The sequence below is a fragment of the Sinocyclocheilus grahami genome, unplaced genomic scaffold, assembly GCF_001515645.1.
Source record: "Sinocyclocheilus grahami isolate Dianchi unplaced genomic scaffold, SAMN03320097.WGS_v1.1 scaffold837.1, whole genome shotgun sequence".
Classification (NCBI taxonomy): Eukaryota; Metazoa; Chordata; class Actinopteri; order Cypriniformes; family Cyprinidae; genus Sinocyclocheilus; species Sinocyclocheilus grahami.
In genome coordinates this window covers 396,781-419,231 of record NW_015506016.1, presented here as the reverse complement: position 1 = coordinate 419,231, position 22,451 = coordinate 396,781, and the positions used below count along the sequence as shown (strand labels likewise).

Sequence of the window (22,451 nt, the reverse complement as noted above, 5' to 3'; positions counted from 1 at the left end):
AAGTGTATGAATTTCATTGCATTAGATACTATCAAATAAAGAGACTTGCAAACCAATGATGCTAGCTTCACTTTTACAAGCCAGTTTGCAGTGACTATAAACCAACTAGTCTCATGGTGGATCACATGCACAGTTAATATGATGAACTGTGCATGTGATCCACTGGCATCCAGCAAGTGTCTAGATATCTTATTTTAAACAGTACACCAAAGTTTCTGAGTAGTAATGTCAATTTCAACAGATTGTGAACTTGCCTGCTGGTTGTTCAGCCGATTCCTGCTGATGGTCCTCCTATAGTAACTAAAATCATTCTGTATGGCTGGATTTGTCATCTACAAAAGACAGGATTTAAAAATGTCAGAAGCATCTACAATAAAGATTATTATGGATACTACTGACTTCAAGCAGTGAGAGAAATGTTGAGGCAAATCATGCATCTGACTGTGAAGAATTATATCCTAGATTATTTCCTGTAGAGACAGACCAGCTAATAGTGTTATCATTTAGACATTTTACTCGACGTGATTCTCTGAGAACATCAGGGTGAAGAGGCCTGACTGAGTGCAGGTCTAAAACATTTTAGCGGAGCTCATGCCACATGAACTCAAAGTGAGTAATGTGTGAGAATCGCTCACCTTGAGCTCATCAAAGCTGAGCGTGAAGTGCAGGATCTCTGCAAACTGTTTGGCGAGGGCCTGCTCTCTCTCCAGATGCTGGATGGGAGCGTAGGGTGGGCTAGTGAGGGCCTCCAAAAGACTGCGCAGGGCGTTCTCTGCAAACACATATTGATTTCAGATTGTATTGTCCCTTACAGTTTATACAGTCACTTCTCTGTAGCAATTTGTCTTTTCAAATTCATTCACTGTGAATGCTGATGTCGTCCCTCAAGCTTTCCAAAGCCTTTTATCTTCTGTCCCCCCCCCAATATGCATTCTTACAACCGTCTAAAACATATTATAAAAAAGGTCATAAAGTAGACATTGTCATGTCATATTTCATCAAATCGAGTTCATAAGCAATCGCTTGGCATAAACGTGCGCTATTCACTGACTGAGAATCACTTTGAAGCAGCCTGAAGCGCTGTTGTGCGAGCCTGACGAACGCGCAACAGCGCCGCCTTGTTACACTGCAATGTACAGCGCTCTTTTATGAAATCATAGTCTTTTGAAGTTTAAAGGGGTCATATGATGACCCCCCCCCCCCCCACCCTCTCCTCTCCGCCCCCCCCCCCCCCCCCACACACACACACCTCTGGCCTTTAATCTAATGTAATCCACATGGCATACCAACATAATGTATCAAAAGCGAAGCTCTGTAATATGTGTACTTGATCTCCATGGTTACCAGCACAACAGTTACCATTGTATTTGCCTCTAACGCCTCTCTTTTGTATTTTTGTAGTTGCTGCAATTTATTCAAAGAACATTGGAAGCTGCAGCTGATGCAAGCATTAATGACTTCCAACTGCAGTATATGACCATGATAATTAATGCATGTTTCTGGTTGCTTTTAAAACTAATTTAATAACCAAACTCCAAACTAGTGAAAGTGAAGTGACATGTGGCCAAGTATGGTGACCCATATTCGGAATTAGTGCTCTGCATTTATCCCATCCAAAGTGCACACATACAGCAGTGAACACACACACACCGTGAACACACACCCGGAGCAGTGGGCAGCCATTGTTGCTGAGGCACCTGGGGAGCAGTTGGGGGTTCGGTGCCTTGCTCAAGGGCACCTCAGTCGTGGTATTGAAGGTGGAAGAGTGCGCTGTACATTCACTCCCCCCACCTACAATCCCTGCCGGTACAAGACTCGAATCCACAACCTTTGTGTTACGAGTCCGACTCTCTAACCATTAGGCCACGACTTCCCTTAAAAAAATAATAAGGAATACTAATGTATTAATAAAGAATAAAATGACCAGCCGACTACGTTATCCCAGTTATTACATGGTGGCTTACCAAATGTATAAATATATGAACGTGAAATAGTGATTTATGTTTAAATTAATGAATTTAATTAATTATCTCTCACAACAGTTAGCAACAAAGCATCAAGAACACTATTGCAATATTAACTTAATTAACTCAATATGAACAATATTAATAGGCACTACTGTTTTCAACACTGATGATAATAAGACATTTCTTGAGCACCAAATCAGAATATTAAAATGATTTCTGAAGGATCATGTGACACTGAAGAAAATTCAGTTTTGCTGTCACAGGAATAAATGTCATTTTATAATATTTCACAATATTACACTAGATATATGCACCTTGCATAATAGTAATTATTAACAACAACAATAATAAATGTTTAAATAAAATAATAAACAATTAAATAATGTATTTTTTCTTTATTATTTTTTTATTATTCTTTTATCTCTGTTCTTATTATTATATCTATATTATCTTTATTGTTTTCGTATTCTTATATCTCTATATTATTGTTATTATACACAGCCAAGTTACCTTTTCAATGGAATCATTTCTAGCCACAATGTTCGGTTTTCTTGCTTTAACTGGATACTTCTGAGCTTCTAGTCATCTATCAAAGATTTTATGCTCACCACAGGATATATATTGCAATTAATATTAGTATTAAGTACTCCTAGGCCATATTGACATATGACAGCTATGAAAGTAGCATCAGTATATTGTCATATATGATGATGAAATATCCAGTTTAGACGTCATTATACAAAAATATATGAGCACTCAATGGCATTATTGAATCAAGTATTTCAGTGAGACATTTCATAAGCAGTGTTAATGCAGTTTCATCAATATTATAACTGCATTAATGTTGTGAGAGTGAATTCATGCTGTAGGTCTGGTCTGTGCTCTACTCCTTACTGGTGTAAAGCTCTTAGCATTTGTTTCCTGTTTGGCGACGAGAAGACATACAGCTACACCGTCAAAGCTAAGCCATGTCTGAATGTCATTGGTATGCCTAAGCATGTCTCCAGAGGAGCTATCCTTTCCTCTCATCAAATATGTAACAGCCCTACTATAAATAAGAAGCTGATAATTTTATCTGGAGACCTACCGAGAAATCTGACTCTATTAGCCGGGGACCAGATATTGGGGATAGCAGGATGTGTTGAAGAGGGTGGGGCCTCTTTTTCTCATGAGTCACTGCGATGCCATACCTTGGCAGGGAAAAGCTTATATGCATGTTATCTGTCTGGCTGGAGATCTGCGTTTCTCACTAGTCAGCACTGCTGTGAAAAAAGAGGCAGCTGATCGACTATTGCAAACAGTATACTGAATTGTCAGTGAGCATGGGAGGCAGAAACGCAGCCTCCTCTACGCTCTGCTGCTGCGGTTGCCATGCCAACTCGTTAGAGGTCAGCTGCAGAGGAGGACAGAAATGGATGCTTGCACCAATCGTTGTACGCACGGTCAGTGCGTTGGATGACTCGTGCACACAAGGCCCATTACTTGACTATAAAAAAAGACAATTGGAAAAAAATGGCCACCCACTTACCTAGCCTGAGAGAAAATTCATAGAATCTCTTGAGCTTGGCCACTAGGGGGCATACTGCATTCCAGGCTTTCTCCTGCAACTGGAGATCATTGGGGTTCTGAATCGCCTGGAGAGAAGGACAAGCGAGAACACTTGAAACCACAACTGTCCAAAAAAAAAACTTCATTTACACTGACTATAAACTCAAGGTCATTTGTATACTTTAAATCAATTTACATTGTGAGATTTATTCAGCAATGTGAAACATTCACAGCTGAATAACTCCTGCACATTTGCTGTTTATGGACCAGAATGATTCAAATCCTATATGTGCTTTATAACTGATGAAATGGTTCCTGGCTCAGAATGAATCATTATTAGTGGTTTGTTCTAAGGTAAGCAACACTATTACTCTAGTTAGGGGTTTGTACAAATAGCCCAGTGTTTGAATTGAGGACCAAAAAAAGAAGAATTGAATTCACTGAATTGAAAAAAATAGTAAAATTGATCAAAAGTGAAAGTAAAGACATTTATAATGTTACAAATGATCTCTATTTCAAATAAAGGGTGTTCTTTTGAACTTTATATTAATAGAAAAAGAATATAAAAAATATATATATATCAAGGTTTCCACAGAAATATTAAGCAGCACAACTGTTTTCAACATTGATAATAATCAATGTTTCCTGGGCACCAAATCAGCATATTAGAATAATTTCTGAAGGATCATGTGACACTGAATACTGAAGTGATGATGCTGAAAATTCAGTTTTTCTTTCACAGGAATAAACTACATTTTACTATACATTAAAATAGAAAACAATTATTTTGAATTGTAATGATAATTCACAATATTACATTTTAATCTATTTTAGATTTTTGAAATTCAGGCTTAGTGAACAAAAAAGACTTATATCAAAAACATTTAAAAAATCTGACAGACCACAAAACTTTGAATGGTAGTGTATATATTATGTAAAAAAAAAAAAAAGATTCTGTCAATTATTGCCCCGACATACTGTATTGATGGTATGTCTATTTATCAAATTTTACATTAGTGACTTGCAAAATATTTTCCAGCTTAAACTGATTCACAACAAAAATTGTACTATACATGCATGATATCTCAAATCATGCAGCATTTAGATAAGACATGTTCTGTTACTTTTCTAATCATGCTTATAAAATTACCCTGGAGGATAAAACAGGCAAAAAAAGTGTTAGTTAGTTGCATTTTAGAATTGGATGGGCTCAGTATTTTGACTTGGATAAGTAAACAACCACTGGGAGCAATCTAGCATTGTAGCAGCAGGTTTTGCAAAGGTAAGCACAACTAATAAATGTAAAAATAGACCCACCTCTCTTATTTCTTGTCCTGCTCCATTGTAAGACTGTAACTCCGCCAGTATCCCATGGGCTTCTTCCAGCACGGCACTAACCTGGTTCCACACAGCTGTCTCAGCCTCTGTGGGCTGAGCATCTGTGGACAGAAGTCAGATTGAGTTGGTCAGAATGTGATAGATATACAGTGGCGATCAAAACTAGAGAACAACCTACAATTTCCTAAATTTCAAGGTCACTGCTTAGTCCTATTTGAAGTTGTCCTAACAGGAGTAGAAGGGCAGCTTTTTAAACATATTTCATAAATTAAATGTATTGTGAAGCACAGTATAAAAAACTTAAATGAGATATTTAAAAAAATAAATAAAAAAAAACTCTGATCAAAATTAGAGAACACTTACAGATACCTCCAAGTTATTGGTGCTAACTTCCTTAATTATATGACAAACCCTATTTAACTGGCAGAATTCCTCCAATTTTCACTGAGATTGCATGATGCCGGGTTGCTCTAAGGTGACTGAAACCCTGCAACAGGAGGTTGTCCAGATGAAGGCTAAAGGGATGACCCTTTCAGCCACTGCAAGAGAAGTTGGTCGTTCCAAATCGTGATGTCTCAAATATTGCAACTTTACAATGACACATTTTTTTTTTTTTTAAAGGCTGGTAATCAACGTAAGACAAATGCACGAGAAGACAGGATAATGCGAAAACTCTCAATGGGGAATCGGTTCAACACTGCAGCTGGAATTGCTCGCCAGGTCAGTGCTGAACAGGGTAAGGATCTGTCTCGGCACTTTTAAGAGAAGTCGGACTGAAAGCACACTCTGCAGCGATGAAGCCTCTCATCAGCAAGAAGAATCAAAAGGCTAGGCTCACCTTTGCTGATGAGCATGTTGTGTGGAGAGAGGAGAGCTGGTCCAAAGTTCACTTTAGTGATGAGAACAAGTTTAATTTATTTGGGTCTGATGGGAAACATTTTGTTTGGCATCAAACTGGGGAAAGACTGAAGCCCGAGTGCATAAAGAAGTCAGTGAAAGGTGGAGGAGGAAGTGTCATGGTTTGGTGGATGTTCTATGCAGCAGGAGTTAGCTGTACTTATACAGTACAGCTACATGGCAGGGACAATGCATATGTTTATCAGAACCTCCTTCCGCAGCATGCAGTTCCTTCCCTGCAAGCATCTCCCAATCCGCCTGCAATTTTCATTCAAGACAATGACCCCGTCACACTGCAAAATGGGTAAATCAGTTCCTTGAAGCAAGAACATTGAGATAATGAAATGGCAGGCCCAGAGTCCTGATCTAAACCCAATTGAAAATCTCTGGAAAATCCTTGGCAACAAAGCCAACCCACGAGTGGAAGAGAGAGGAAGAAGAGTGGACCAAGATCACACTAGCGTAGTGTGAGAAACTAGTGATGTCCTGGAGCCGCAGATGTGCTGAATTCATTCAAAGCGAGGGCCTCTACACTTCCTACAAATTTCTGACAGCTGTAACCATTTACTTGTAATCGTCTTTCGTTCTACAGTGGTTACTGTTCTCTAATTTTGATCACTGTGTTTTCCACAAAATAAAGGTTTTTGTTGAAATGCCTTGGTTATTTTGTCAAACATGTTAGTGGATCAGTGGTATACCTACAGCTAATATTGCTTCAAATTTTGAGCGATGAAGATTAACAATATTTCAGAAAAAAAACAAGTATTTAAAGATTGTTCTCTAATTTGGACCTCAACTGTACATAAATGCTCAAAATATACACAGTCCTCTTTCAATTATAGATCACCTTTGTCACACTATCATACTGATATAATTTCTTATTGTCCTGATGGGTTTTGTTTTGGATAAATTGGGCTGCGTTCAACCAGTCAAGTCAGAGTTGCATCTGAAAACTGGACAAATAATTACAAGAAAGCTTCATGGTGTGAGTTAATTTGGTGCTAACATTGGATTATCTTCATCTTTTGGCACCAGGAGTGGGAAAGCGCTTTCCAACAAGCTTTGAAAGATAGGAACCATAAATCCATATGGATTAATCTGGTAATGATGATGATGTTATTGTTATTGTGAGTCGGAAGTACATGAGGAGGATTTAGTTTGTGTCAGAATTTGTTAGGGCTGAAATTAACAGCTCTGGTGGGAAATGTCGATGAAAGGCCACGGCCAATGAAGCAGCTCCATATGGAGTTGCTGGCAAGGCTAGGATGGGTTTAAAGAGTTGTGTCAGCTTCCAACCCAGCAAGCATCAGGCATTTGATTAATAGGCTGATGATAGCAGGCAGGAAAGCAAACAGAATATCATGCTCTGGTGGACGTCAATTTAGTTTGTGGACCTCTATTTAGCTTTTAGTTTTCAACTACAGGATATGCAGTACATCCAAACAGGAGTCCAAACAGCTGATAAAAACATCACAATAATCCACAAGTAATCCACACAACTCCAGTCCATCAATTACCATCTTGTAAAGTGAAAAGCTGCGTGTTTGTAAGAAATAAATCCATCATTAAGATGGATTGATGAATTCCTTGGTTCATAATATTGCTTAAAAAAATTAATCTAATCTGAATCAGGAGAGAAATATGTACAGAACAAACACCGTTTACAAAAGATAGCAGTCCAAAACAGTTCTAAACAAATATGTCAGTGGATTTTGATGTAGGCTTTTTCACTGGAAGATGAGTTATTGTGGATTATTAAACATAAAACGTCTTGATGGATTTGTGTCTTACAAACACGCTATTCACTTCACAAAATGTTAATTGATGGACTGGTGTGGATTACTTGTGGATTATTGTGATTTTATCAGCTATTTGAACTCTCATTCTGACGGCACCCATTCACTGCAGAGGATCCATTGGTAAGCAAGTGATGTAATGCTACATTTCTCCAAATCTGTTCTGATGAAGAAATAAACTCATCTACATCCCAGACAGCCTACGGTGTGAGTAAATTTTCAGCAAATTTTCATTTTTGAGAGAAACATTCCTTATTAGTCATTTCAGTAGGAATCTATGTGATTGGGACTTTCATCAATGCAGATTTTGTTCATGATCAAACTGGTCATGCAAATTCTCCATGCTGACTAACAGAAGCTGCTTGGTTTGAAAGTGACTTCTGTGTGAGCTGTGCTTAATATATATCTATGCTATTTACTATGGACAAAGGATTTGTTTTTGCACACTAAATTTAGCTAATTTGACCACCCCTTTACTGTGAAGAACATTTTAAGAATCTAAAAAATATTTTTTCACTGTAAAGAACCTTTTGTGGAATGGAAAGGTTCTTCATGAAACCATATATGTCAATAAAGAACCTTTATTTTTATACTGTGTATGGAGTTTGCAGTGTAAAAACTGCAGCAGGAGGCATTTTGGGAAATGCTGTTATTAACAGTCTTCGTTAGATCAGATTTCTTAGTCTTCCCAAGGCCCTGTATACAGTAAGTGATCTGCATGAAGCAGAGCATCTCAGCCTGCTTTTCAAGCACACTCCCTCATCCTGCATCCATTCAGGGTTTGCAATGTTTACAGAAGCAGTTACCCCTATCAGAGGTCCTTGATGCAACTCTGTCAGTGTTTGACTGAATACACACATAGCTGTTTGTGCTATCAGCTGAACAAACATACACTCTAAACTTAAGTGAAATTACCAATGGCTCCTCCCAGTCATGTCACCTCCAGGTCTGTTTGCTCATCCTGCCTGTGATCTTCAAAGAACAATGCTACAGTAGCAATGTAATGTTTGCTTTCCCTTTTGCACACTTTTATTTTGCACCACACACTCCTTTTGGTTAATCACATGTATAATCAGCTCTTCAGTAAAAGTGATCTGATCTTGGGCTCAAAGCCTCTTTCTGTACCATTGTGTCTTGTATTGAAGATATTGAATTTTTATGAATGCCATTAATAGCACACTAACCCCATTTCAGAACTGAGCAAATGTAAACCAGTGTAACACAGGTGATCATTGTTTCGCTGATCGGGAGAGCGGCTGTTGTCCTTTTTTTTTTGTATTATTATAAATTCTGCTATAGGGTCAATGACAAGTAAGAATTGTCAAGTAGACATCTTAAAAAATGTGTTTAACATACACATGCCAAGGCCTTGCAAATTTTTTATTTGTGTGCTGCTTGGGTTTTTTTGTGGTTTTTTTTACTGTTTTTATACCGTTTTCAACATTTTCATTTAATAAATTATGTTAAAAAATGTAATGTGGTATAACCTTCAAGAAAATATTTTTTTCATATTTCCTTTACACCGTAAATGCATATGAGTAATAATTATAATTTTCAAAAGTGAAAGACATTTTTATATAATATTATTATTTTTTTTAAAGTGTTTCTTAAATACAATGTTTTATCAGTTTGGCTTTTGACAACCTGAACCAAACTTTCTGCCTTTAAAATGTCAAATTATCTGACAAATTCAAATTGAACAGATGTCCATTATACAAGAGGTTTATTCAGATCAATTAACTAATATATTTGGAAGAAAATGAACTTATGTCATTGACCCTATAATGAATTACAGACAAATGCATTATACTGTATGTCTTGTGTCTCTTGAAGAATGCCTCCAACCAATTAAAATATTCTAAGAGGAAGGACAGCCTACATGTTATGACTGGACAGCAAACGCTCTAAGTCTTCCGGGTTCTCACACTTGAGGCACAGGAGTTTTATTTCCTCCATAAAAAAAGGAGATGCTAGGCATGTAGCTGTTAGAGGTGTCATAAAAGGAAGGATTACTCAGGAGGGACAGAAGTGCTTAGGTAAGGGTTAAAAGGGAACACAGCATCAGAGAAAAAGGAAATTGAGGCTCCCCTTTCAATAGGCAGCTTCCATTCCCACTTCCTTAAATCCTTAGACTGGTTAATTATGCATTCACACACACCACACACACAGCCAGATGCACAAGGACACACAGAAACAGATTATGGAGCCAACACACTTTACAAATCTGCAAAGTTTTGGGCAAAAAAAAGGAGATTAGTTAAGTGTTATGTGATTGTTTTCCATCCCACTCTAACTGCTAAAAAAGCGTGGCATTCGTACGACGACCTTTAGCTCAGCGGATCACAGCCGACCTGGAGATAAGTGCAAAAAAAAATCACGTCACAAATCGAGGTCACCAAAAAAAAAACTTGAATGCCAGGCATTGATGCACAAACAGAGGGATGGCGGAGAAAAGGAAGTGAAAATGTAGAGGACAGCGAATGACAAGGAACCGTGATCAAAAGGGAAAGAAAAGCAAACTCAAAACATAAGAAGCTAATGGTCTCACGTTCAAAGTCAAGGAAAACTATCGGGCCATGCTCAAGTTCGGTGCAAGCCGGCAGTTTCAGGAGATTTCCCATGATCCCCCTGGAACAGAGAGAAGGGAGAAGCGTATGGGTCATGGGAGGTGTGACAGACGTGTGTCTGGTGTTGGGTGTGTGTTTGTGTGAATGTGCATGGAGTTTGGGATGGGGGCCGGGGGCGTATAGGGTGTGGGATGGACTTTAGGTGTCAAGATTCTCAGGTGATGTTGATATGGTCACACATGGATCACATTGAAACTCCTTCTTTCTGCTCTCTTTATGTACATGAATGGAAACAAATGAATAGAATCATGAAGAGAGCAAAAAGAAACAGTTTCCAAAAACAAACAAACAAAACAAAAACTTCAGTCTATCTTAATCCACCTAGAGGGTGCGTCTACACCTGCTCCAACCCTGATACCTCCATCTCCAATCACACACATACACACATCTGAGCACACACACACACCATACACCAGCGAAACACTTACTTTCAAAATCCAGGAAAAAATGAGGACAGTTCTCTAAATCCTTGCCAAGGACCTTAATGAGGTTCCCCATGGCCGGCAAACCTGGGCAAGGAAGACAAATACATACAGTACAAAGAAATACAGCCTAGATGATACTCATTAGCAAGACCCCTAGACTGGCAGTGTGTATTTTCACTGCGAAAACACTGGATGTTGTCATACGCTGTGGTAAGAGACCAAACTGTGTATTGTGAAAATCTGGAAAATTATGCTAGTTTTTTCATTGATTGTAATGAAAAGGCTGTTTGTGGCTGTAATAGTTTAACAAAATAATCCTTCTGACAAAGTGTTGTAATCTTGCTGTAATACAGTGTTTGTTATGGGTACAGGAATATGTTTTTTTTATTAATTTTCCTTATTTTTCTTCATTATGGTGGTGTGATCAAATTAATGCATAAAGATGTTAATATAATGTTAGTCTTATTTTCTGCTACCATGTTGTTTGTTGCGATGCAGCATTTGAATATAATGCAGGAAAGGAGCAGAAATAATTCAGTGATCATGACAAACTACACAAGCGGGAACAAAAACCTTTTGGTGGTGATTTAGCATTGTGTGACTTGAGACGTACAGTAACTTACTATAATGGCATGATAATATTAAATGAACTCGCACTAACCCTGCATAATAGCACATAGCTGAGGTCTGCCTGTCCTTACTAGCTGTGAATCCCATTTATAGCAAATCTGACTGTCCATACTGAAACTAAAAATGCTACGTCACATGACAAATTTATGTGAAGTGGTATTTTGAACCAATGAGATTTCACCATGGATGGGGCTAACCAGCTCAACAAAACATAAATAGAAACTAAATGATTGACAAAACATCCAGTTGCCTGTGGCGTTCACTGCTGGTTTGGACAAAAACTCTGATTTGCATAGAATAAATGTTTTTGCTGCTTGTTGCATTATTGCATTGCATTTGGTTAGAACATAATGTTGTACCGTTTGCATACACTAAATATCAATTATAGTTGGCAATGGACACCAAATGGTGCCGCTTCTCTTGGTAATTGCTTGCATTAGAGGAATAATTCTGGACACACTACTATCTAGAAACATTCAAGAAATAAAATAGCTGGATTATCATGGCACTGATAATAACGCAAAACCTATCATGCCATTTCCCAAGAGACACACATGTGCATTTTGGCAGTGTTCGAAATAAGAATCTGGCTGTTTCAAACCTAGGCTTTGAAATCTTTCATATCAAGTAGTATCCTTTGCTTATGGCAGACAACGCAAAGATGGCTCCTCTCAGCCTGTTTATCACTTAAGAGGCAATATATCCCCCTCTGCCTGTCTCCTGGCAACCACCAGTAGAGCTCTGTTTCCATGGCTGGACCACATTGCCTCTCCTACCTGTACTCTCTCTATATCAGAGACTTTCATGAGATACCAGCCAAATCCTAGTCTAAAGTATATAACAGTCTGTCTGTCTATGCCTATATCTCAATCTATCTATCTATCTATCTATCTATCTATCTATCTATCTATCTATCTATCTATCTATCTATCTATCTATCTATCTATCTATCTATCTATCTATCTATCTATCTATCTATCCATCCATCCATCCATCCATCCATCCATCCATATATCTCTTGTGCCTCATTCCAACAGAAAATCTCACGTAAACCTCAGTTCAATCAATATTTTTTCTCCCCAAAGCTCTCACTCAATAAATTGTAAACCAATAATTAATCTTTTGTATCTGTCACGTCAACAAAAAGCATACAGCTTGATGTGACTGTCCTTTACTTACCAGCCAACAAATGTTTGCCTTCCTTCTTCTGACTTCCCTTAATAAAGCCCCTGAATAAAGTCCTCTTAATAAAGCCCTCTCAGTTTTCCACTTCTATCCGAGTCTCTTGGTCCACTGTATACTCCTGCTTCAGAGCTGTCACTGAACCCAGTTGTGAAGAGTCCGTCTTAATACAGCTCCACAGGAACCCTCTCAGCCTTACCAACGGTCCCCTCTGCAGCTCTGCGTTCAACATCGCTCTGCTCTTTTCACACTTCTCTTTTTCTGACTGCTATTTAAAGGCAGGGCTTAATTTAAAAGAGCCTGGTGAAACCGTTTCTCGGTGGTATCACTATATATTTACACTTGGTTTAGATAGGGTGAGAGGTTAGAGTACTTTTGGCTTATACTAATGCAGGGGTTTACCGATAACTTGAGCTCTCTAGCTGCAGTTTCCTGTGTATGAAACATATCCTCTGCTGAAATTTTGAAACATCGATTTGTGCTCTGCAGTAAAAGACAGTACTCAATCTTTTGTAGTTTTTGCTATTTTCTGCTTTAAAATGATCTGTGATATTAAAATATTTGTTTGGGCTAAACTGAAAAAAAAGAAAAGGAAATTCATTAAAGTAGACTGTAGAATTTCATTTAAGATATTAAAATATTCAGCTTAATGCGCAGAGACAACTAAGTAGGCAATTTGTAGGTTAAGTTGGCCAAAAAGTGTAAACGGTAACACTTATTTTAACGACCAATTCTCACTATTAACTAGTTGCTTATTAGCATGCATATTACTAGCATATTGGCTGTTTATTAGTACTTACAAAGCACATATTAATACCTTATTTCGCATGACCATATTTTAGATCCCTAAATCCTACCCCATACCCAAACTTAACTACCTTACTATTAATAAACAGCAAATTAAGAGTTATTGCCATTTAAAACAGGGCCATTTACAGTTAACTAAAACTTAACCCAAAACTAAGATTAAAAACATAAATAACTTTTTTGTACTAAAATTTCTGTACTAAAACAACTAAAACAGAATAGAAATTAATGAAACTATATAGACATAAAAAATGACAGCTAAAAACGACAAAAACACAACAAAACAACACAATTACTAAAACTTAAAAATTAAAACGGTAACAGTATTTATTTGAAACAGTAACAGATAACAGTATTTATTTGAAATACATATCTTTTGGAAATGGTAAATGCCTTTACTGCCTCTATTCATCAATTTAATATTAAGTATTAATTTCATTAAAAAAGTATAATTATTAGTGCATAACATGTGGTTATTAGAATATAAACGGTAGTGTTGTATGTTTTTCTGCTAAAGTAACCAGTAATATTTAAAGTGTTGTATGCAAGCTTCGGAGTTACAGTATATGACCTGCAATTGAATTCACTGCAGTGTTAAGGGACTTCAGACTTATTGACCGTGCAGAGGACAGGGTCACCAGGGAACAAGAAATGTCTTTGAGAGCGTACCTATAGAGCATACATCAAGCCTGTCCACCCCCAGAAGAAAAAGAGTGTTTAAATGTCAAAGGATAAAGCTGTAATGATTTGTACAGTGTAGGTCTGACTGATGTTCATGTCACAGTGAACAAAACAGATCAAAAGATCAAGCATTTCTTAATGAACTTTGACCTTTGCCAGCAACATCCTAACAATGCTCTGGCAGGACACGGTCACTTCAAAAGGACTGTATCTGTATCTATTCTAAAACAAAAAAAAACACTGGAACAGATTCTGCATTCTGCATTCACTCTTTACAGAATGCTCTTAAAGCTATTTTAAAGCCCATTTATAGTTCCATTTGCACTAATGCCACCTTTATTTTCGTTTTTTGAAACAGAAATTTAACAGTTGTCCAACATACACCTCTGTTTTAGGGTCACCAACGGAGTAGCTCATGAAACATGACCAGAAAAAACGAAAATCTCATTTATTGTTTAGTTTTTAGTCAAAACAATTTGCAAAACTAGGGGTACAACAACTAAAGGTGCATCTTCATACTTTAGAGTAGTCATATTCTTGAGGATTATCTTGATGAGCTTACTATGAGCCTTTTAGGATTAAATAAGATACAAAGTTGTCCCTTTAAGTGTACTACAGTGACAAGCTGCTTTACTCAAAGAGAAACAATGTATGCACATGTTTTGAGAGTAAACATAAGACACTGGTCTAGCATTGTGTTCTGCAAATTTTGTTGGCTCTTATGGTAAATTGCTTCTGATGTTCCTCATTTGTAAGTCACTTTGAATAAAAGCATCTACCAAATGAATAAATGTAAATGTTGAATAGGTCCCATTTTTCTGTTTACTGTTTGCAAATTAGAGTCAAACTAGAGTAAAAGGCTCCAAACAAACACATTATTAACCTTGAATGAAGCACCCATTTGGTCAGAATGTACCTTTAGAAGGAGATATCTTTTATTTATAATTTAAATTCATAACGGTATTGTGTATGGGAATGGGATAAACTAGGCCACATTATTTTACCTTTGTCTTGATCAAAATGGTCCCTTAATATACAAAAAAAAAAAGAAGAAAAAAGAAGCACTTTCAGTGTCATATACTCTTAAAAATAAAGGTGCTTCAAAAGGTTCTTCAAGCGATGCCATAGAAGAACCATTTTTGGTTCCACAAAGAACAATTCAGTCAAAGGTTCTTTAAAGAACCATCTCCTTCTTACCTTTTTATAATCTCAAGAACCTTTTTTCGCCACAAAGAACCTTTTGTGAAACAGAAAGGTTCTTCAAACGTTAAATGTTCTTTATTGAACCATTTAGACAAAAAGCTTCTTCTATGGCATCGTGAAGCACCTTTATTTTTAAGAGTGTAGCCTATATTTCTTTCAAAGAAGAATGAAAGTGTATGGATAATTGAGAGAAATGAACAAAGAGCAAAAAAGCTTTTTTGACATGAATGTGAAAACATGGCCCTAAATTCACCCTATTTTATTCTTCCACAAAACTCTGTATTCTCAGGCAGAGAAACCCTTGTGAAAAAGAATGATATTTTTAAAATACCGTATTAGCAGATAATAGAATATTAATGAAATAAAAGGCCACTTCAGTGTACTTCAAGAGAGACACTTTCATCACTGTTTCTTAGCACATTTACTGTAAGTAGACTTTGTAATAATGTCAAATGAAAAGTTTTACTTTAATGAACATTTTGAATCATTGTTTTAATATTTTTTTTAGCATTCTACACAGTACTACACTTATTTTGATGTGTTGACTAGCATACTAAAGCCCATGAAAAGTACTTGATTATAATTTTATCAGTAGTGTGTTATTCAATATTATATTTCATGTTAATATATTTTAAATGTACTTAATTGCAACTTCATCGTTTCTAATGTGTAATTAAAAATATATTTAAATGCACATCATACAAGTTTCAATAGAAATGGCAATTAAGTACTGTATATATTAGTTTACCATAAATCCTTGTCAGTACATTCACCATAAACATTAACCATTTTTTATTTTAAATACGATAGAATTATGAAATTACATATAAAGCTGTACTTAAGTCCTACTAGAGTGGGTGAGAAAAATACTCTAAAGTTCAGCACATTGCATTTAATATATGTTGCAGTTAAACTGTAATACATTTTCAGTTAGTTGCAATAAACATGCAAGAAAGTGTCTGAAAGCATCACATTAAGTTTGCACTCTGGTATATTCCCTCAAAGTATATTATTTCCACAATACGTATTCTTTTTAAAAGTACTGTATGCTAGGGTGACCATACGTGCCATTTTCCCAGGACGCGTCCTGGCCAGGATTTCTATATTGCCTAAAATATCTAGGTTTTGGCTTTGTTTGCGTGTGCAGAACGATCGGTGTATGACATCAAAATACCACACAGACAGTTCCTTATGCTTTCAAAATGCTCTCGAGGTATTTTGATGTCATACACCGATCGGTCTGCACACGCAAACAAAGCCAAAACCTAGATATTTTAGGCAATATAGAAATCCTGGCCAGGACGCGTCCTGGGAAAATGGCACGTATGGTCACCCTACTGTATGCTAAAGTGTAGTTCTTTTTCACAGTGGAAGTCAGGGAATATTAGTAGTGATGATTTTTCTTTTCTTTTTCACTCTGCCTATCCCTCTCACTTCCTGTCTGACATGTCCAACTTTTTAATGAGCTGATGAGATTGCATTAGCCTAGCATGGCAGGTCCTCAAAGAGAAATCGGTATTGACAGTGGGCTCGCCTCTGGGCTTGATGGGAGATGGCAGTGTCAGTGCCGGATAAAGAGAATAAATGGAAATCCAATGCTACAGCTGATAGGGTTGAGGACGCTCGGCCATCATCGGCCCCTTGTCACCTATACCAATATTAGAGAATAGCAAAACATGCTAGTGCAGGAACTGGGAAGAGGAGAGAGAAAGAAGGGAACAATTCTCCACCACCACCCCTCCCCCATGCTCTCTCCATCCACGGCACTGGAAGAAAAAAGGCTGAGACCGGAGAATAGCGCGCAGGGCAGTTGCATAGCATTGTGTGCCTTTGCTCAAGGGCTGACAGGAGACAAAAGTTTTGATCGCAGAGAATCTCTCATCGTTTTGCTCAGTCCTTTTGATGAGTGGAATTAATTATAGAGCAAAATGAAGCTTTCGATTTTGGAATTTTCCAATGAATTCCATTTTTAGGACCTTATTAGCAAAACACAATGCAAAACAATGAGCTAACATCAAACGAACAGTCAGGAATGGATAAATGGATTTTTGATTCCACTGTTTTGCTTCATTGGCTTCTTAATAGAAATACAGCAGAAAAATCCAGATCTGTAATAACCAAATTCTACCCCCGGGCTCATTTTGTATCTCTTGTTTTTAAAAGCCAGAACATCCCCTGAGAGTTTATGATGTGTTTAGTAGCAGTTTTGTCAGCAGAACACCAGAAAGCATCATTAAGAGAACGGCCATTTGCACACAGGCACGTGCCCCATGTATTGTGGTATTGCTGTCTTCCCCGTTTTCTGATGGGAAAACAAAAGACCCTGCTGCCATTGGTGTGATCGAGCCATTCTGGCAGGTCATCAAGCAAACCACATTGCATTGAGGTCTACCTGCCAGTTTGTGTCTGTTTCATCCATTTCTCTGGCTTTCTCACTCCCCGTGTGGAACACACCTGCTCAAGGTCAGGGAGCAAAACAAAGTGCTAAATATAGCAAAAACACTTGCAATCTCCTTGGAATAAAGCTCCCATCACATGCCTTAGCTCTTAGTTGTCTGAGTTCAGAACCATTCTGGAAAGACCAACATAAATTTCCGGTGCTGGTGAACTAAGGAAGTCTTGCTGGGACATCAGCACACAAGCTTCCCGTCCTGAGGACCAGCATCCAAAACACTTATGATAGTGACCAGCTATCTGGGTCCTTTTGATGTAGCTCATCAAAATGTCTTTGCAATATTCAAAACAGCTTGAGGAGAAATATAAATCCTAAAGTAATGATTCTCAGATGACTTTGCTTTAAGATGCAGATTTATGCTAGAGATCAAGTGGCAATTTTTTTTTATAAAAGTACACAAAAATGTCCTTAAAATTAAACCCTTCACATTATTATTATTATTATTATTATTATTATTATTAATTTACCACTGTTTATGAAATGTGGGTAATTTGGGTCCCATTAGTTAACATTACCTAACATTAACAATGAGCAATACATTCGTTACAGGGTTTATTAATCTTTGTTAATGTTAGTTAATAAAAACTGTTTATTGTTAGTTCATGTTAGCTCAGGTCCATTAAATAATATTAAGAGATATAACATTTAAATTTAATAATGTATTAATAATATTAAAAAAGTAATGAAAGTAATATTAACTATGATTAATAAATGCTTTAGAAGTATTTTTCATTGTTAGTTTATGTTAATAGTGTAGTTTACTAATGTTAACAAGTGGAACCTATTGTAAAGCGTTACCGAAATTTTTATAATGTAACACTATACAATGTACTTATAGTAATATGTACTTAAAATCAAGTATTGGCATTTATTATTAATATTTTGCCTATTTATTATATTTATTAGGTATTTTTTATTGGCCCGAATTTATTGCACAAAATAAATGTTTTTCCTCGTTCCAAGTGAACCTTATTTAATTCATTTTGGTTCATATAGTTTTGATCTTTGGTAGTTTTGTTCATGTTTTTCAAAGTGTGGGAATGTGATGTACTCTCTGCATGCTGACTATTTTATTTGCCTTAAAAAGTGTGTGGTTGGATGCACAGCTTGATCACAAGGAGGCTTTTGATACCCATAACTAATGGAAATTTCGATATGACCCAGTTTAAAAACTTGTGTTTTTGCAGCGAGGATATTTGGGCTTGTGTTAATTTGCTCCTCAAGCTTCTGATTGCTCATCAAAGCATCTGGTGGGATGTCTGGCAGCAGCTTCCCTGCTCTCGCTGGTCTCATTTTGCAGGGCAGATAGACAGATAAGAGGAGATGAGAACCCGGGTATCAGCTCCACCATCACTCACTTTGCCTCTGCTCCGCAGAGCCTGTCTGCCAAACAAAAGTCTCTGTCTTGGTTTAATCCTACAGTGGTCTAGTTTTCACTGCCCCATTAATGTGAATGAGCCTTTTTGGAAAACCTGTCTGAAAACAGTCATTTTCGCTGAGTTCTGATTGTAAAGTAAAGCTGCATAGTTAAAGCTTAATCATTTCAGTATTAGAATTTATGCAAGATGTTTCAATTTTAAGCTTTCGGACAATGGACACTGGGTTTTGGACATACAGTACGTCCTCTGCAAATCTCTCATATTTCTTAATGTGGTGATACAATGATCATAAAATGCCTGCAAAAGCATAAAATGTTCTCAGAGACTATCCACTGTCATCTAGACACATCATTGTCCTTCTGAAAGAGATCTACGAGTCTGCAGCAGTGTAAAGTGTCTGGCCTGTACATGCTATGGGTGCGGATAGACATACCGTCTCACATAGCGCTGTCTCAGCCGTTGCTCTCGCCTCAGGCCAGTAGGAAATCAAAATCTGGACACAGGTCACTGTGACCTAACACAATATCTGTAACCATTTCCTGTGACAGCCGTTCTGAGGGATGTTCATATTGTATAGCTCGTTTTTATATGTGTGTAAGAAAATTGAGTTTAATTTATTTGAAGGATTAGTGCCAAAATGCACTTGAAGCGAGACACCGATCGTGAAAATGGCAAAATCAATCTCAATTACGTTCCTTACAGTTGAGCACATTGAGGGTAAATTAAGTTGAAAATTAGTTCAATTAATTATAAGCGTTAAAGAAAGTTTGATAAAAAGCCTGACCTCGTTTAGCGAAGCTTCCTTTTGAAACTTCATTAATATGCCATAAGATCCATTGGCAAAATATGTGATATCATTCCTGTAAGTCATTAAAGTGAAAGTATAGTGGGACTTTAAGAGGGGATCAGACAAGCTATTAAAAATTGTATATCTGTCTTTACACTTTACAATGGCTCTGTAATCCCTCATCTTTTGATTTGAAATGTCTTTTGAACTTAAATTAGTGGTGTAGACATTAATCCAGCAATTTCATAGCACACAGGTTATCAATTTTCTGGATTTGGTTAGATTTGATTCATTAGTATTATCAGGTTGTTAAAAATTTGCCTTGCTTTTTATAGAGGTTTATGATTTAATTCATTACACCTCTCAAAAAAGATGTCAGCATCCTCATGGAGATAAACGACACCAAGCTCTAGATTGCAGAGCAAGGTGTTCCTTTCAAATAATATTTCATTTCAAATTCACAAAGTGGGTATTTTGAAAAATGTCTGTTTTTAATCCATACAATGAAAGTCAGTGGTTGACTGGACTATAATGTTCTTGAAAATATCTTCTCTTGTGTTTTGCAGAAGATAAAATGCCATGCAAATTTGGAGCGACCAGGGGCATCACTACACCACTTTTTTAAATAAAATATTAAATATTATTATTGATAAAATAGTAAAATAGTATTGATAAATCCTTATATGCCAATGAAGATGATTATATACCAACCTGAGAAGAATTTTCCTGATAATATTATATAAGACAGAAAACAAAAAAAGAGCTTAATGAGGTGAATTTTTAATTTTGTTTTCCATTGTAGAAAACAAAACATGCAATTGTCTTCTATTGTTGCCAATGACACAGCAGCTCTTTATTGTGTGTGCCGCTTGTGAACGACTCTGTACTGCAGGTATAGACAGTTTATATCCATTTGTGTCCAAAACAGTATTAAAAAAGAGTTTCAAAATATGGGCAGACTTCCTTGCTGGGGTGCCTGTATCACACTTCTGATAAAAGGCTAAATAACCCTGGGAGTGACATAAGGATAAATAATATAAATTATGTCAGAATTTTTTAATTTTTGGGCAAACTGTCCATTTAAGTAACCCAAAAGGAAGTTCTTGGTGTTCTGTACAATATTCTGCCGCTGAGCTTAATATGTACGCATTATAATGCATGTATGGGTCAAGCTGCAGCAGTGATGGTGGAAGCTTGTCCCAAGGTTAGCAAAGACCTTTCAGCCCCCTCTTCTCCTGATTCCCACGCTCTATGACTGTCCAGCTTCAGGCCACATCCCCGAGACACACATGACATGCCACACTCTCTACCCTGACCCACTTACAGTACAGCACACATATAATGCTCATGTGGAAGATGGGGGTCAGAGTCACTGCCACCAGCACAGAGGCAGAAATCACAAATCAGCAGAGAGCAGAACGCTGAGAATGAACAGCTACTGTATTGAGCTTTAATGATTTTTCTTTCTTATTGCTGTAGATTTTTTTTATACAATTTATCTGAAATAGGAATACAACAAAGAGTCAACGGTTAGCTCTATCCATCTAACCTGACTGTTTGAAAGAAGGGATAGAGAGATACAGAATGGAGACAAGGTTCAGACATTCTCTGACACGGAGGTAGAGAGATAGAAAGGAAGAAATGCAGACAGGCATGTTTCCATGGGCGAAGGGGAAAGATTTTGGGGTGAGAAACGTGCATCATTGGCTGCAACCAATCAGAGGCCTCGTATAAAATGTTCAAAGGGAGTGTCCTAGCAACAGACAAGTAAATACATTTTCAGCCTCAGATTGATTTCATGTAAAGGTAAAGCATATATTTGTGATAAACCGATGTGTATATGATGCTGACACAAACTAATGAGGTATTTGATGGTCATATTCAAAACTTTTTTGTTTAAAAAGCATTTTCGATCATTGCTAGTGGTCATAAAATATATATATTCACAATATGCATCACATTTTGCTGTCAGCTGCATTTATTTGCATTCATTTTGAGTAGGATACGCAACAAATTTGTTATGATTCAAGTTCTTTTTAATACATACTTAGAGTCATTTGTACTTGTGCAAGGGACAATGACTTTGTATAATGAGTGAAAGCGAAAGCTCACCACACCTACATATTCTTTACCAGTAAATTACAGATTTTGTAGCCACCCAACATGCCAGAAGTCTGGCAACCAAAAGCATTCATATCCTGACATGTATGACCAGACTCCATTTTTTAGGGCTTCATTCATACATCCACCTCTCTCTTCTCCCCTCAGGTGTGAATTTTCTCTCCCATATCCTGCTCATGTACACGAGAGCGAGGGAAGATCGAAAAAAGGAGTGGTTCATCTCTCCATTCATGGTTTCATTCATTTCTCTCAGCCCTTCACATGCTACATGTTTTTAGCTACAACAATGCACAAGCGTACACACATACAACCGCATGCAGCCTAATTAGCCCTGTGAGGTTTATCGTTTGCAACGAATGCCTGTGCAAATGTCACCTGGGAATAAAAGGTCATTTCGGTGAAGATCAAGCTATCACAAGAGAAAGAAAACACTTCTACAGTGTCCCTATATAAGCGCCCCTGACTATTTACCCATAACGCCTCCTTATGCATACCACTGGCCTCAGTTAATGTGAGAGGATGTGTATTGATTAGATTAATAGGTGTGTTAATTAGCTTTACTAAAGCAGATGGTTAGTTTTACAGGACGTGTATGTGTAATGCAACTG

General features: G+C 37.2%; 1 protein-coding gene across 1 annotated transcript in view; it reads right to left on the bottom strand.

The window, feature by feature from the left end:
- LOC107562752 (protein FAM49A-like) overlaps window positions 1-12,610 on the bottom strand; it is a 16,399-nt gene extending 3,789 nt beyond the window's left edge. The window contains exons 1-6 of the mRNA XM_016247460.1: window positions 12,408-12,610; window positions 10,602-10,682; window positions 4,833-4,954; window positions 3,496-3,601; window positions 636-772; window positions 255-332 (exon numbers count right to left, since the gene is read on the bottom strand). Of these exons, the coding sequence (XP_016102946.1) occupies window positions 255-332; window positions 636-772; window positions 3,496-3,601; window positions 4,833-4,954; window positions 10,602-10,671 (513 nt within the window). The 5' untranslated portion in view covers window positions 10,672-10,682; window positions 12,408-12,610. The remainder of the gene's footprint in view (window positions 1-254; window positions 333-635; window positions 773-3,495; window positions 3,602-4,832; window positions 4,955-10,601; window positions 10,683-12,407) is intronic.
- Window positions 12,611-22,451: the final 9,841 nt, after the last annotated feature.